The following is a 16235-nucleotide window of genomic DNA, read 5'->3' on the forward strand; positions in this document are numbered from 1 at the left end:
GGGATATGAACGGCGCCCAACCGCACACACCAAACCATGCGACTTAGCGCGGTCACCGCGGTCGGGCGGCACCTCAAAGTGGAATCCGCAGATGCTCCACCGCCGCTTCCGACAAGCACCACCACGAGTACGCCCGAGTTGCCAGCCGAGGCGGAGGCGAAGCTCGAGTTTCCAACCGAGGCGGAGGTGCAGCTCGAGGTGGGCGGACCCATCGATTCCAAGAAGAGTCTCGTCGAGGAGCACGCCGCGGACCACCACTGCGAGTGGGTCGACGCCACCCTCTCCCTCGTGCTCTTTGGGAAGCTCGGGGTGGCGTCGCGCTTCTTCATCTCCCGGGCTTTCCTCGGCGGGCGCCACTTTGACGACGCCACCCCCTTATTCGTCGCGCTGCCTGCGAACATCATCGGCACCTTCCTCCTCGGCCTACTTTGCCCCGGCGCGGCGGCGGCGCGCCTGCTGCCCGCCGAGGCGGACGATCGGCGGCGGCACATCGGCGCCGCCGGCCTCGCTGGCCGGCCAGCGGCCCGCGTCAACGCCGCCATCCTCCTCGGGCTGCGGACCGGCTTCTGCGGCTGCCTCACCACCTTCAGCTCGTGGAACCAGGCGATGGTGCAGCTTGTGGCGGCCGAGAAGGACGGCGTCATCATAATGGGCCTCAAAGGTGCACTGCTGGGCTACGCGATTGGCCTCTTGCTTCCCATCGTCGCGCTGCACCTCGGCCAGGCCGCTGCGCTGTACGCTGGCCTGCGGCTGACGCCGCGCGGCCGCTCCTCGCACGGGGCTGACCCCTCGCAGGCTGCAGCCGGAGGTTGCTCGGCGTCAACGGCCGCGTGGTGGCGGTGCGGCGCCGCGCTGGCGCTGCTGCTCGCAGTGGCGGCCGAGCTGGGCGTGGGGCTGTCGCTCATTCCGGGGATGGACGGATGGGCCGACGAGCTGACGCGGCGGTTCTTCCTCGGGCTCCTGTTTGCGCCTGCGGGCGTGCTCCTGCGGCGGGGACTCGCCCTCAAGCTGAACGCGCGCTGCCCGCCCTTCCCCCTCGGCACCTTTTCGGGCAACGTGCTCTCCTGCGCCGTCATGGCGCTCCTGTACGAGGCGATCGACGACGACGACGACGACGCGCCCCACTTTGCGCTCGTCGCCCGAGCCGTCGGCCTCGGCTTCTGCGGCTCGCTCTCCACCGTCTCCACGTTTGCCGACGAGGTGAGCGAGCGGCTCCGCCCCTCCGCTGCGACCAAGGGCGAGTGCACGTGTGCCGGCGTGCTGTACGCCCTCGCCTCCCTCGCGTGCACCTTTGGCGTCGGCTTCCTCGCGTACGCGCTCACGCAGCGCTGCGACGAGCTCGACCGCTTCTGCCACACGGGCGGGGCGGACGCGCTGCGCTGGCTGGGCTGAGCCACCGAGACGTGGTTCTTCGAGGACGCGTTTGCGTTCGCGTGCGTGCGTGTGATTGGCGTGTGGGCTGCACAGCGCCTGAACGAATCGTCGAACACGTGTGTGAGAAGAGAGAAGGGCCGCCTTGGATGCGGGTCCGCGCACAGCGCACAGTCCCCACGCCGCGGCGCCCTGCGGGAGCGGGAGGTTACCGTGCCGGTGCCGTACCCCCGTTAAAAAGATTTTTGCAGATCGCTCTCTTCACACATCACAGGCGCATCCAACCTCTCCCCAGTTTTTTTATAAAATGAACTCGGGGGCACGGGACGCGGCACAAACGGGGCACAAACGCCAGGCTACAAAGACGGGGAGGCACGTAGCTCCCCAGTTCCCTCTCTGGTCTCGGCTTAAATATCTGGTGGCGCGTGGGATTCCCCGGGGCTGTAGCCTATAGGCTGCCCGTCCTCACAATCCTCCTCTCCACCTCCTCCCCGCACGCCGCACCCTGCCCTGCTTGTCGCACGTCGCGCGAACCCATCAGAGGTGCGCGCCTCCGCGAATTCTCTTTTCCGGTCTGCCCTTGGCTCGCCGCTCGCCGCTCACCGTCTGCCCTGGCTCGCCGCTCACCCACCTCATGCCGTTTGCGCGCGGCTGGCTCGTCTTTTTGCTAGCGTCCGCGCGAATGGTTGTAGCGGCCTCCGGAAGAGCATCGGGTCTGCGGGCCGGGCCGGTGTGGGCGTGTGCCGCGGCGCCGCTCCCGGACGCGCCGTCGCTAGCCGCAGTCCGTGCACTCCTCGAGGAGCGCGGCCGCTGCCCGCTCGCCGAGGTCGGGGACGAGCTACGGCGCGAGGGCCTGCTGCCAGAGGGCCGGCTCAGCGCGTTCGTGGCCTCCTGCCCCGAGCTCGCCCTCACAGGCCGGCCGTCCAAGCGGATGGTGTCCCTGTCGTCGGAGACGACTGACGCGGCGCTCGTACGTACCGTGGCGGGCGTGCTCGCAGAGACGGGCCCCGCCCGCACCGCGGCCCTCAAGCTCCGCCTGAGAGAGCGCGGCCGCCCCATCCCCGGCCTGCTGAGGCTCCTCCGCCGGCACAGCACGACGTTCTCGGTGGAGCGGGGGGTGGTTTCTCTGTGCGACGCTGGCGTGCGCGTGGCGCGGCTGGCTGACGCTGCCCCGCCGCTAATGCGGCTGCAGAAGCTGGCCCTCAGCGACCGCATGGGTGGCGGCGCGCTACCGCCGCCGTCTGCCGTTCGCGAGGTGATCCTCGTCGACATGGACAACAAGGCGTTCATGCTCGAGGCCTGCGCCGCCTATGCAGCACGCGATGGGTTCGACGCGTGCGGGACGCTCGTGCTCGGCTTCTGTGCCACCACGCACAACCCACGTCTATCTGCCGCCGCAGCAGGCGAGCTGACGGCTCTCTCCGATGCCGGCTGGCTCCGGCTGCTCACGCCGGTGCGGGATACGGCCAACGCCGCGGACTTTGTCCTTGCCTTTTGGGTCGGCTGGCTGCACGGGCAGCTTCCACCTGGCGCGAGGTTCGCCCTCCTCTCGACCGACATTCATTTGGATGCGACCGTCATCGACTTGCTATGCTCCCAAGGCCGCGACGCCGTCTCGAATCCCGATTGGCTGAGGCCGTCGTTGTAGCGACCATGGTCCATGGGGCGGGCTAGGGGGCGGGTCCCCGCAGTCGTGAGAGAGTCCGTGCGAGTCGTCGATATTTTTTGAATGAGTATATCAAACGACACAATTTGAATTTCTGTGGCGCGCGCTCCCCGCCGTTCGCCGCTCCCGCTGCCGGTGACGCGTCGGAGACGGCCGCGCGACACTACGCTCTACGCGGAGATATCGGCGGTACCCTCTCGGTATACAAGCGATCCTCTCACATCTCTCTTGAGGTCACTCCTCCTCGATGCTCGAACCATACGATACGCAATAACCCGGAAGCGGGGGCCAATGGGCCCCAAGGCATCCCCGCGCCTGGCTACTCAACGTTACTCACTCAGGTGTCGCCATCACCATCATGTTCATGTGACTTCGGACTTCGCGTCGCCGCCCGGGGATGCGGGTCGCTGTTTCTTCTCCCCCCGCTCGATGCGCGTGCGCTCCTCCGACGTGGGGCCCGTGTCGTCGAAGCAGGATCTGAGGAGCGCGCCGAAGACGCGGGGGGGCAGGGTCTCCACTCCCAGCATCGAGAAGCCGAGCTCCGTCAGCTCCAGCGTGAAGACCTCCGCCGCACCCTGCCGCACGCGCCGCACGAGGACGTCCACACGCACGCCCGGCAGCGCCTAGGGGAGGTAAGGTGCGGAGGCCATGTCTCCACATGCAACAGATGGTGGGGGCAAGGCCAGGCAGCCCTCGCGACTCCGCGTCTAGAAAGACAGGAGCCACACGGCATTGAAAGTGCAAGGCCTGAAAAGTGCAAGGCGCGGTGCGCGTGGGCGAGCGGCGTAGCACCTCCACCGACTGGGTCTTGAACCACGCCAACCACGCGGCGACCAGCTTGGCAGCCTTGTGCTCCGCCTGCACGAAAGCCTCGGCACCTCTCGACTCCTCCAGGACGACTCTCGGACCATCTCGCTAGCCGCCTGCGCCATCGCCTCCTCGTCGCCGCACAGCCACGCCTGCACCGCCTCGGCGCGGTCCTTGACCACAAACTCGCGCCTATAGCAGTTTGTCACGCCTCGCCTCGTCGCGCAATGCGCGGTCTCCGTCCACAGACTCGCGCAACATGTAGCCGTCCGCGTCGACCCACACAAAGTTGGAGTACACCTTGTGCACGATCCGCCCGTCGACCACGAACTGGCGCAGCTCGAAGTCATTCCTTGCGAAGTCCTGCACAATGACCGCGCTGCCGGTGACCGCCGGAGTCGTGCTGATGTCGAGCAGTGCGGTTGCCAGCTGCTGCTCTCCTCGGAAGATGCGCACGTGCGCCGCCTCCCACGCGAAGCCGAGCTTGGCAACGCCGCGGCGCGACTCCGCGCCCTCGACGCGCAGGCTTTCGGGCTCGCGCCGCTTCTTGCCGCGGCGGTAGCGGGCCGCGCGCACCGTCGCGAGGGCATCGACACACAACTTGGCGGCGCGGGAGGGAGAGGCACAGATGGTGGCGCGGTTGACTGTCACGGCCGGCGGGATGCAGAGAGAGGGGACGAGGCAGAGGCTCGGCTGCCAATCCTTTGCAAGCAGCGTGCGGTAGAGCTGGCTCGGATGCGGGAAGCGCGTGCAGACGCCAGCCGCTTCGAAGATCCGGACGGCGTCAAAGTAGGCGGATTGATCCAGCATGCCGGATTCGTGCACCTATTTCACCGGGCAGCGGTGCGCACTGCGCACGAGTTCCGGCCAGCGGCGCTCTCCGTGCACCCACCTCCCCGTCCTGGTGCATCACCGGCCACAGGAAGTAGCACCCAGCGCGATGCCGCCCGCGCATCATGGCGCAGACCGTCGCCGGGCCGAGCCTGGCCATGTCCAGGCCGCTCGTCACGAAGACAGAGATGACCTCATAGTCGGGCCCGAGGGTCGGGTAGACGGTCTTGTCCAGGAACGCGCTCACGTACGCTGACGACGTCGAGGCGCTCGCGGAGCCCCACTGCTCCACGTTGAACTCGGTCTCCTCGCCGCCCCAGCGCACCACGAGCAGCGAAAGCGCCGGCGACCACGGCGCAGCTGGCGGCATGCGCACATCGGTGCGCGGGTAGTTCATTACCATGTCGCGCTCCTATTCATAGCTAGACGCGTGAGGGGACGAACCACGACTGGAGCTTCACCGCACACTGCCGGCTCCCGCTGCGGGTCCAGCGTCTGGCCGTACCGGTCCGACCACAGTGCGTGCGAGTGCTTGACGCGAACTAGACTCGCATCTCCGCCGGGACCGTCTTCGAGCACCTCAGCGCCGATCCAGCCTACGGCGAGGGCGGGCGGTCACCACGTTTGCCAGCCCGACAGAGGCGCCGTCCTCGGCGTGAAAACTGCCACCGTCCGTCATGCCGAAGCGCGGCTTGAGGCAGCGGGCCGCCTGGTTGGGCACAGGGAAATAGCCCTCGCCGTCGCGCTCCATCCGGTAGAAGACCTCGACCGCTGTGCCGGCAGCAAATCTCGGTGACATCGAGTGTGAGCAGCGGGTGTGTTGGGCCTCGCCCGAGCGAGGGCGAGCGAGCGCGAGCCCCGTCGGCCACAAATAACGCGCGTGGTCAGCGGAGCTGCACCCGAGGGTTTTACCTCCTCGGTTGCAGAGCTCGTCGGAGGCTGCGGCACGACGGGAGGGTCGCGACAGCAGTCCTCGGGCGAGCCGACGCGCATGTCCAACCAGCGCTGGGACTCGTTGTGAGCTTGTGACGGCAGACACCGGCTGCCTCTCCAGCCGCTTCTGCAGCGTCCTTCTTTGCCCGGTGCATGGGCTCGATCCGATTCCGCAGCGTGTCGTCCCCAGCGGCGGTGTTGCGCCGATCTGCTTTCCGTAGCTCCGGATTTGGCGGACGTTCTTGGCTTCAATTTTACGGTGTCTTGGCACCAGCTGAAGGCTTGCCCCCGTCCACGGCCGAGATCACATGGTTTCTGCACGGTATTCGAATTTTGCTATTTGTTCGTGTGGGGGTATAACTATATTGCAGATTTGTCAAATGGTACCGCGTCTGCGACGCGGGCGCCTTGCGGGCAGAGCCCTTAGCCACCCTTTATATCTTGCGCGGTCAAAATCGCAAAAAGTGAAAGGGAAAATACCAACAGGACGTCGATACTGGGGCGACGGACTTGCCAGTTCAAAGGTGATACCGCGCCGTGAGCCGCGAGCGCATCTGCTCTGGGAAGCTGGAGTAGAAGGCATCCCACTGCGCCGCGGGCACCTGCGCCTTGTACCCCGTCGCGACGGCGCCGAGCGGCTCGCTCAGGCCGGAGGGCACCTCGTCCCACGAGGCGATGGCGGCGAAGAGCAGCGGAAGGCACCCCATCGCGGCGGCAGGGTGGAGTCGCAACATCTCAACCAGCCCGTGAAAGGCGTGCTCCTGCATTCAAACAGAATCGCGGCATGAAGAAAGGCCGTTCACACGTCTCGGACGAATGTGCTACTTCCTCTTGGGAGAGAGGCCACATCTTGGGCGGCGCGCCTTCTCGACGTCGTCGCGGATGCCGCGCAACGTCTGCAGCCACGGGCCCGCAAACGTCTCGAGCGAAGGAGCCACCACCTGTGGCGCGGCGCGTCCAAGGCGGCCGATGGTGATGGCGCTGTTCTCGAGGAGCGGCTTGCCGACCTGTGAATAGCAGGCCTCTCCGGTGAACAGTGAACAGACGACAGCGAGACTGGCCGGGACTGGCCGAGGCTGGCCAACAGCCGGAATCGGCGCACCTCGTGCGCAGGGCGCGTGATGATCAGAATCAGGTGCTGCAGGATCGCGGAGACGTAGGGCGCGATGGCGGGTCCGACCTTGGCGGTAACCTCGCCAATGGCCCACGCGGCGTTGTTGCACACGGAATGGTTCTCCGGCTTGAGAGCGCCGAGCAACAAACCGAGGCACTCCTGCTCACAAAAGGAAAGTGAGGGGACGCTCTCCGCAGAGAGCGGCGGGCAGCGAACCGACGCTTCCTCCAACACGGGCAGCAGTGGCGTGTGGCACGCCTTGGCAACGTCGCCTTTTCACAGGAGAGCGCGTCAAGACACGCCTTCACCGCTGATGGAACGAGCTCCGCCTCCGGTCGCCGACGAGCGCAAAAGCGGACTGCCGCACGTCCGCCGACATCGTCTTCTCGCGCATGCAAGCCACCAGGAGCGCCGGCAGCTGCGAGCCCTCGAGGAGGGGGCCCGCGGAGCCTCCAAGCCCCTCGGTGAGTCCCGAGAGCAGGTCGAGCGCAGAGACGAGAAAATCGCGGTCGGGCGGCTCCGCGGCGCCGGCCGGGTCGTACGCGGCATCAGCGGCGAGCACGCCTGCGCACACAATCGGGGGCGTGGGGAGGCGCGGTGCGAAGGGAAGTGTGGATGGACGGCGGCGGCGGCGAACACGCCGGCGATGACTTGCAAGCACCGCTCGTAGACGGGCTGCGCGAAGGGCTGGAATGCGAGGCCGAGCGCCTGGGCGAGGGAGGTGAGGCATTCGAGCAGCGGGAAGGTGGCGCGATCGTCGTCCGCCAAGGCGGCCCAGCGGGACAGCAGCGGCGGGACGAGCTTCTCGACGTGGCGCGGCGCGGCTAGCTCGGCACCGACGGCGTCCGCAAGCGTGCCAACAGCGTCGTATAGGATGAGCAGGTTCTTGGCCTGCGCGATTCATGAGCTCAGTGAGACCGCGCACCGACGCGTCGGAGTGGGCACAATATCGGCCTGGTAGCGGCCATACGCCGCGAGCAATGCGCTCAGGATGTCGTCGAGGTAGGGGGCAAGCAACTCTCGCGCCTGGTGAATCGATGGCCGATGGCCGATGATTCGTCACGCGGGGCTGTGGTAAAGGCGCGGCGCGGGCAGCTCACGCGCCTCCTCCTCGAGGGTGGCGAAGGCGGAGCAGGCCGCCTCCTGCACGCGCTTGTTGTGGTCCAGCACACGGTGGAGCAACCTACAGCACCCGAGCCACTCGCGTTGTCACAGCCCTTCCCCGCTCGCTGCGGTCAAGCGCGCGGCGTAGCCGCCCACGCAGCAGCGGCTGCAGGTAGGCGGCGGGCTCGCGCCCCGGCTCGCAGATCCAGCGCGAATAGCGCGAGAGGGTCCAGCAAGTGATCGAGCGGACGAGGGACGTGGGGTGGTCCAGCGTCTCCACCAGCCACGGCACCAGCTGCGGCAAAAACGGGGCCATGCCCGCCTCGCAGCCCTCCGAGATGGCCCCGAGGGCAAGGATCGCCGACTCGCGCACCGGCCACTCCTCGCACGCAAGACGCGTCTGCAGTCCGTCGGAGACTCAACTTGTGACTGCAGTGGAGCCATCCCGAGTCGGCTGTGAAGAGCCATGGGGCCGTCTACGAGGGCTACATCCCAGCTACTCAGCATCTCGCCTGCAGCTCTGGCAGCAGGTGCGGCAGGATGGCGCCGCCGAGGGTGCCCGCAATGATGTCGAGGCCAGACGCGGAGCACTTGCGAAGCGACCACTCCACGACCGCGCCGTCGTCGTCGTCGTCGTCGTCGTCGTCGTCGTCGTAGTCCTCCTCTCCCCCCCCGCCACCGCCGCCGCTGTAGTGAGCGGGGCGCGACTTGTGGAAGCGCGGCTTGATGTCCTCGGGCCGATCCGCCTCGCTCTCGTCCTCCTCGCCCGTCGCGAGAAGCTCCGCCTGCTCCACCTCTGAGTAGGCCATGTTGCGAAGCAGCAGCGGTATCAGGTGTGGCAGCGCGGGGCTGAGGGCAGAGACGGCGCAGCGCGTCTCGCAGAGCGACGACCAAAACTCGCTCGCCTCGAGGGCGACCAGCTTGTCGGCGTCGGCCGAGGCGGAGAGCATGAAGGTCACCAGCTGCGGCATCGCAGGCTCCAGCTGCTCGATGGCTACATCGAGCAGCAGCACCAGCGCCTGGCAGACCAGCCGGCGGACGTCTTCCGACGGGTCCGCCTTGGCGGCGTCGAGGGCAGCCAGCAGCTGGGGCAGCAGCTGCTCGAGAGGCTCCTGCTCACGGCGGGGAAGTCGGCAGCTGTTTGGCCACATCTCGGCTATTGTCTCTGCCATACTGCCATACCAGATCTCGAGCCGGGGGGAGAGGGGGGGGGGGGGGGGGCAGAGAGCCGGGTCCCAGCTACACGGCTAGGTCTCGCGCCGGGTAGAGCGGCAGAAAGTTGTTGATGCAACCGACGGCGTGCTTGCGCAATGCGGCGTGCCTAGCCGCCGCCGATCCGGTGAGGAGAGGCGGCCTCAGGAGCGCATGCGCAAATTCACTGCGCGCGGCGTGTGCGCGGCGGAGTGTGATGTGAAGAAGGAGATGGCGCTTCAATCTCGGCTACTGTTCACGGTGAGGTGAAGAGCGAGATGAGTGTCGACAGCAGTGGCGGCAGCAGCGGCTGCATCGATGCGTGCGTCACCAGCTGCTCACAGCTGTCCTCGCACACCTGCTCATGGAGAGGCGAGGTGCGTGGTGCGCGTGGTTGCGTGTTGTGTGCGTGTGAGAGGGGGTGGAGGCGTTACTCACGCACACGCACACGCACACGCACTCTCCCCTTCTCGCGCGCCTTTGCCAGGGCCGCGAGAGAGCCCTCTGCGGCCTGCAAGCTCGCCGGGTCGGCGCCCGTGCCGGTCGCCGTCTGTCCACACCAAAAGGTCTGAAGGGTTGTTCACACTAGAGCGCTCCACCTCCACGCGGCACCGGCTCGAGTGCACGCAGCAGCGTCGGGACGAGGTCCGGCCATGACGGCAGTCCCGCGGCGTAGGCGATGGAGGTGACGCAAGATCCTGCGGTGCGGGACGCGTCAGCGCCTCTCGAAGCGCGCTGGAGAAGAGCAAGCGAAACGGCAACCGCAGCGAGAGAGATGTCACGGCTGGCGGTGTGAGAAGGCAGGAGTGGCGAGTGGCAAGCAAGAGCGAGAAGGCTGAGACGGCCCCAACAAAAGAAAGAGGTGGACTGCCGCGCGCCTGCTGTCATCCGCAGGAAAGGCTCCGGCGCGCCGATACAGGAGAGGACAGCCTGCTGGACGTAAGCCTGCACGGGCGGGTGCAGCTCGTCCCACCGCTCGCGCACGTTGTTCTTGAGCACCAGCCCGGCCATCTGAGAGAGCGGGGCAGTGGGCAGGAGTGGTGGAAACGGTGGCAGGCAGGTGACGGTGGCAGGGGCGACGGCGGTGGCGAAGGCGGTGGCGACGCTTGCAAATGTGGGACGGCTCGCCTGCCGCACAGCGCCTTGCTGGTCGGCGCGGTGAGCAAAGATGTGCGCAAGGTAGTTGTTGAAGTCCGGGACACATGCGTTGAAGGAGGCGAGGCGCTGCTGAATGGCGCGGTGCGTCTCGTTCGACGCCGACTGGCTCGACGCGAGCAGCTGCAGCACCTCGGCGAGACCAGCCTGGTCAGGCTGCCACTCAGACATACGCGCTCGCCGCGCCTCCCACGCTAGCAGGTTCACGGGCGAGCAGAAGAATTTTACGATTGGTACAGGAAGAATTTTAACAAAAAAGAAAGGCAGCTTCGATTGCCACACAGACATGGTGCGTCATCGGCTCGTCAAGGTTGGAGAAGGGGAAGGGGGGATGGGCGGTCGGCGAGGGGGTGGGGTAGTTAGTCGCAGGGAGGGAGGGCGTCGTATGGGGTCAGTCGTTCACTTTCCTGCCTCGCAAAAGGGAACAACTACAACAAAAGGGATCAAGCTCTGGACGCCCCTCCTCAAGACCTCCTCGCCGGGCGTTGGCAACGCCTCGAGTGGCGGCACGCCCGCCTCCGTTGGCCACTCCTACGCCTTCGGCAACACCGAAGAAAAGGCCCGCCGCCTAAACATGGCTACATGGGCTGCAAGGCGCGCGGGCAGCCCGGCCAACCCTTCGACCACAAGACCGGCCACGGCTACGTCAAGGCGCATCGCGGTTTCTACCACGACGCGATCTTTGTCAAGCGCAACAACTTCAACCTGCTGCTCCACGAGACGTTCGGCGGCGGCTTCTCGCCCACCGCCGTTCTCAAGCTGCGCCGCCTCGCGCGCAAAGTCGCGCGCGGCAGCGTTGACCGCACGGCCTACTCGCCCAAGTACTCGCTCTCTTTTATGTCCCACCATGCAGAGCGCATCTCTCTCTCTGTTGTGCGAGGCGTGAACCGCGCCATTCGCTCTCACCTGGCAACCCTGTCTGCACGTCTCGCGCGCGCGTGAACAGGGCTCCAGGCCCCAAATTACGTGTGAGTGTTAGAGTTGTTTGGTATTGCTAAAAATCTCTCTCTCTCAAAAGGGCGGGGCTTTGGCCTTTATACGCTTTTCTTCATATTCTATATTCTTTTTCGAAGCGATTTTCAGCGATTTTTAGCCGGAATATAAAGAATATTCGAGAATATAGGTAGGCCCTAGGTAGGTAGGTAGGTAGAAAGGTGAAGAACAGCCAGGCTCGGACTGGACACCAACGCGGTATGGGTGGACGCTGGACAGATGATGACGACACGCACGAGCGACACACAGACACAAAAGGCTCACAAGACACACAGCCAGCTGGCTGCCACACACCCTGAGTTGGCGTACACATAACTCAAGGCCCTATTTGGAGCCATATTCTTGCCATATTCGAGAATATAGACCCTATTTTGGAGAAGAATACGGAAAGAATACGCAAAAAGAATCTAGATAGGACTCGGCGAGAAAAGCGTATAAAGGCCAAGCGGGGCTGTCCCGGGAAGCCGGGCAGCGTGACGCCGCCACCTTTACCTGCGTGTGCGTGTGCGTGTGCGTGTGCGTGTGCGTGTGCGCGAGCGCGCGTGTGCGCGTGCGTGTGCGTGTGCGTGTGCGTGCGTGTGCGCGTGCGTGTGTCGCACGATACTAGGCACGGGACTGGCGCGCACTGGCACTAACACAGGTACACCGCGGGAGCCGCCTAAGCGACTCCTGCGAGGGCGGCGAGGGGGGCGAGGCACTTAGCTCCGTAAAAAGAATTTCAAACTGCCAACAGCTGCCTCGCACGACACTGGGCACGAGGGGACTGGCGGTGGCGCGCACTGGCACTAACGCAGGTTACACCACGGGAGCCGCCAAAGTGACAAAAATACTTTTTACCTTACTAGGCACGGGACTGGCGCGCCTTCCCGAAAACCCACCGAACGAGCAGAAGAATTTTACGATTTGATCTGCCGATTCCGCCGCAGAGAGTGGCGGTCGAGGCCAGGCCGTGCGCGTGGGCCGGTCGGGCTCGGTGCCGCGGCGGGCGACCGGGCGCCGCACGGCTGGCCCCGTCGGCCGAACGGCGCCGCCGAGCGGCCGGGCGCTTCGGGTTGGGCCCGCCGGCCGGCCGGGCGCCGGCTGGCATGGACCATGGTCGGCCGGGCCCCCGGGAGGCAGGGGCGGGCGCGGTCGGGAGGGGGCCGCCAAATCGACCAAATCGAAGTGGGGTGCCGCTACTTTCAATGATAGGGATTGTTGGCATAATATGCACCTCCGCACCGGTGGTGTGCCGGTGTGTGTGCTAGTCTGCGCCATTCCGCACCCTTGTTGTGTCAGTGTGCTGTGACTCGCCATCGATGCGTCTCCTCTTGCGCCGAAGCGACAAAACAAAGAGTTGTTTGGTATTGCGCCCAGGGCACAACAACAACACACAAAAACAACACTCTCGCGCCGAAGTTATGTTTTTTTGGTGTACCTGTGTTAGTGCCAGTGCGCGCCAGTCCCGTGCCCAGTGTTGTGCGAGGGAGTTTTGCTTCGCATTTTAACCGCGCAAGATACAAAGTTGCGCCACAAATTCTTTTTTTAAAGCCCGAGATTGCCGCCGCTTTTTGTGCTTTGCTTTGGCTGTGGCAGTGTAGCCCCGTTATCGCGGCGCCATCGCGTGGCGGCGGTAGGGCGATTTTTCGCCGCCGATATGGGGTGGCCTGTCTGCGCCCTCGCCGCCCTGGCTCGCCTCGCTCCCGACTACCGGCGCTCCCTTAGCGCGCACATGACGAACCTGCGCGAGGACAAGGTCGGCGACGGCTCCGGCTACGACCGCTCGGCGCCTCCAACGTCTTTACGCCTGGAGCCGAATGTATCCCAAGCCGGGACGGACGTGCGCGTACAGCTACGGTTCTTCAAACTGACTGAGGTGGCCCTAGATCGGGGCTCGCTCACTGCCAAGGTCTGGTGGCGGATGAAGTGGCAGGACACGAGGCTCGCTTGGAACGAGAGCGCATACGGCGGCATCACGCAGGCCGAGTACGCGGCAGTCTCGTACTCGGACCAAGAGTCGACCGAGATCTGGCTGCCCGACATCACGCCGTACAACGGCAAGTTCGGGCTGATGGACTCGTTCGATCCCGCCGTCGCGCGCGTCACCTCCTCCGGCGACGTGCAGTGGAGCCGCCCGGGCAACCTGGAGGTGCACGGCTGCGTGCCCCCGTCGTGGTGTGAGCAGCGTCTCTTCACGTGAGCAGCGCCTCTTCACGTGTTCTGTGAACAGGTGCTCTGCCGCTTCTCGGGGATGATGATGTTCCCGCTCGAGGAGGACATCGAGTGCGTGGTCGAGATCGGCGGCTGGTATCGCTCGGGCGGCTTTCAAGGAGTGTGCTGCCCACACACACACACACACACACGCGCGCGCGCGCACGCACGCACGCACGCACGCACGCACGCAGCACGCACGCACGCACGCACACGCACACACACGCACACACACGCACGCGCGCACGCGCGCGCGTACTGGGCCCTGCACTTTGAATGCCGTGGGGCTCCTGTCGTCTAGACGTGGAGACGCGAGGGTCGCCCCCCCTTGCCCCACCACCTTGTGTGTGTGGAGAAGTTCACCTTACCTACCTTACTTTCAAGGCGTGCTGCCCTACGTCGACGGCGACGGGCAGCCCGCCTGCGCCATCGAGAGCACAACGGAGGAGTCGTCCCTCTACTCGTACACGGAGCACGAGATCGCCTACCTGGAGTGCGAGACCGATGTGTACCAGTACGACTGCTGCCCCAACGAGCCGTGGCCCATCCTCAAGGTGCGGATCCACATGGGGCTGGCACGCTGTCATATGGGGCTGGCACGCTGTCACTTGGGGCTGGCACGCTGTCACATGGGGCTGGCACGCTGTCACATGGGGCTGGCACGCTGTCACATGGGGCTGGCACGCTGTCACATGGGGCTGGCACGCTGTCACATGGGGCTGGCACGCTGTCACATGGGGCTGGCACGCTGTCACATGGGGCTGGCACGCTATCACATGGGGCTGGCACGCTGTCACAGTACGACTGCTGCCCAACGAGCCGTGGCCCATCCTCAAGGTGCGGATCCACTTCCATCGCGCGCTCGCATTCTACACGCTCGGTTTCATCGTTCCGGTCGTCATCTTCACCGCCGCCTCGTTCATGGTCTTCTTGATGGGCGAGAAGAGCGGCGAGCGGATCGGGCTCGGCGTGACGCTGATGCTGGTCATCGAGGTGACCAAGTACACCGTGCAGGCGTGGCTGCCAAAGTGCGGCGAACTCCTCTGGATGGACCTCTTCATCTTCGTCAACACCTGCTTCACCGCGGCCGCGCTCTTTTGGTCGGTGATCGTGCTAGCGCTCACCTACTCGGAGCTGCACACAGACGACAAGATCTCGGTCTCCGCCCTGTTTAGTGGCTGGCGGCCCTTCCTCGACCACCTGCGCAGCCGCGGCTGGCTGCCCTGCTCCCCAGACAAAGAAGGAGCCGAGGGCGCCATCCAAGCCGTATTTGCCGCGAAGCACAAAGCGGCGACCTCGCTCGCGCCTCTCCGCACGATGGCGGGCTTCAACTTGACGCCGTGCGGCCAGCTTCGCGAGCAAACCAGCTGGCTGCGTGTCGTGCCTGCGCTGGGCCTCCGGTGGGTGGAGCTCGAGGCAGGCTGGTCCCCTCCCCCCGGCTGGAAGCCGCTCCCGGTGGGCGACGCCGCGCTGAGGAAGGTTGCGCGCGCCTTGGGCGAGGCGGCGTCGTGCGGCGTGGCGACCCTCAGCATGGACCAGTTCGAGCGCTTCGGGCTCATCGGCGCGGTAGGCGACAAGAGCTTCGTCGAGGCGAAGGACGAGACCACGGGGAAGGTGTGCTGTCGCACACGAAACACACACACACACACACACACACACACACACACACACACACACACACACACACCGCTGACTCACCCACGCGCACTGGGCCTTGCACTTCTAATGCCGTAGGGCTCCTGTCTCTTTTAGACTTGGAGTCGCGAGCCCCCCTCCCCCTGCACCTCGTGTGTGTGTGAAGTTACCTTACGCCTTACCTTACCTCACCTTTAGGTGTCGCTGTTCCGCCCGGTCCGCCTGTCGAACCGGCTCGCCAGCAGCCGATTCAGCAGCGCCGCGGCCGTCGGCGACGCGGCCTCGATGCGGTCGCGTTCGGGGGGTGCGGACATGGAGCTCACCGTGTGCTCGGTGGACGGTCCGCCAGCGCTGCTCGAGGCGCTCGGCGAGCCGGGCGGCGCCCCCGCGGACAGGCACCACGTGCTCCTAAACCTCTCGCCCTTCTCGGCCATCACCCTCAGCGGGCGGGAGCGCAAGGTGGCCGGCATTGCACCCGCCGGGGAGTCGTTCGCCTTCGCCTACCCCGCGATGTTTGCGCCCGACGGCCCGGGCGCAACGGCCAAGTCCAGGGCGGTGGCGATCACTGAGGCGGCCGCAGCGGCCGCTGCGAGGTCCGCCGCTGCGCAGGGGGCGGCCGCTGGTAGTGCCCCTCCCGAGGCGTCGGAAGGAGTGACTGTCCGCGTGTCGGTGGACGGCCAGACCACGCCGCCGGTCATGCGCCAATCCGCCGACAGCCAGCCGGGAGACGGCGACGGCCGGCAGGTGCCGCACCCCTTGCCCCTCGGCCACTCTGTGTGTTTAGGGCGAGGAGACGTTGAGATGACCTTACCTACCCTACACCTAGGAGGCGCCGCCCGCCGAGCTGGTCGCCGCCTGCCGCTTCCTGCTCAACGGCGGCTTCGTGTACGTCGATTGCGACGGCGACTTGTGCCAGCCGCGCGTCTCGTTCGGCGGCGAGATCACCCGAGATCACCCGAGATCACCCGAGATTAGGCGACTTGTGCCAGCCGCCGCTGGCCATCACCCTGCCCGAGCCCGGCGAGGCGGACGAGCACGACAGCCACCACGCCTGCAGCGGGCGCACGGAAGAGGCTGGCGCGAAGTCGGGTTTTAGCTACCGCGCGCGCGCGCGCGCGCGCCAGGGGCGCTCTCTGTATCTGGGGCTCACGCGCGCTCACGCTCTCGCGCACTGTGTCTCTCTCAAGCTAGGGGCGCGCGCGCTCGCTCTCTCTCCCCCTCTCCGCTCCACTTACTGTCCACCAG

At 66.0% G+C, this 16235-nt stretch overlaps 4 protein-coding genes across 4 annotated transcripts; 3 read left to right on the plus strand and 1 right to left on the minus strand.

Annotated features, from left to right (window-relative positions):
- Positions 1-36: 36 nt before the first annotated feature.
- EMIHUDRAFT_97231 (hypothetical protein) lies at positions 37-1392 on the plus strand (the record flags this gene model as incomplete). Its single annotated transcript, XM_005757695.1, has 1 exon — positions 37-1392. The coding sequence occupies one exon, from the start codon at positions 37-39 to the stop codon at positions 1390-1392; it is 1356 nt and encodes a 451-aa protein (XP_005757752.1).
- A 905-nt stretch (positions 1393-2297) lies between these two features.
- On the plus strand, positions 2298-3059 carry EMIHUDRAFT_433134 (hypothetical protein). Its single transcript, XM_005757696.1, has one exon. The coding sequence runs from the start codon at positions 2303-2305 to the stop codon at positions 3017-3019; it is 717 nt and encodes a 238-aa protein (XP_005757753.1). The 5' UTR covers positions 2298-2302; the 3' UTR covers positions 3020-3059.
- A 43-nt stretch (positions 3060-3102) lies between these two features.
- EMIHUDRAFT_461965 (hypothetical protein) lies at positions 3103-10343 on the minus strand (the record flags this gene model as incomplete). The annotated part of the gene is made up of 17 exons (XM_005757697.1): positions 3103-3660; positions 3830-3895; positions 3946-4036; positions 4104-4669; positions 4737-5087; positions 5144-5271; positions 5345-5438; positions 6211-6369; positions 6481-6615; positions 6711-6881; positions 6939-6994; positions 7295-7613; positions 7936-8226; positions 8441-8938; positions 9349-9375; positions 9478-9567; positions 10002-10343. The coding sequence occupies 17 exons, from the start codon at positions 10341-10343 to the stop codon at positions 3400-3402; spliced, it is 3645 nt and encodes a 1214-aa protein (XP_005757754.1). The 3' UTR covers positions 3103-3399.
- Positions 10344-13936: 3593 nt separating this feature from the next.
- On the plus strand, positions 13937-14179 carry EMIHUDRAFT_47468 (hypothetical protein; the record flags this gene model as incomplete). Its single annotated transcript, XM_005757698.1, has 1 exon — positions 13937-14179. A coding segment is annotated over one exon (243 nt), but the record flags the coding sequence as incomplete, so codon positions are not given.
- Between the last annotated feature and the right edge of the window lie 2056 nt (positions 14180-16235).

Source organism: Emiliania huxleyi, assembly GCF_000372725.1.
Source record: "Emiliania huxleyi CCMP1516 unplaced genomic scaffold EMIHUscaffold_9, whole genome shotgun sequence".
NCBI lineage: Eukaryota > Haptophyta > Isochrysidales > Noelaerhabdaceae > Emiliania > Emiliania huxleyi.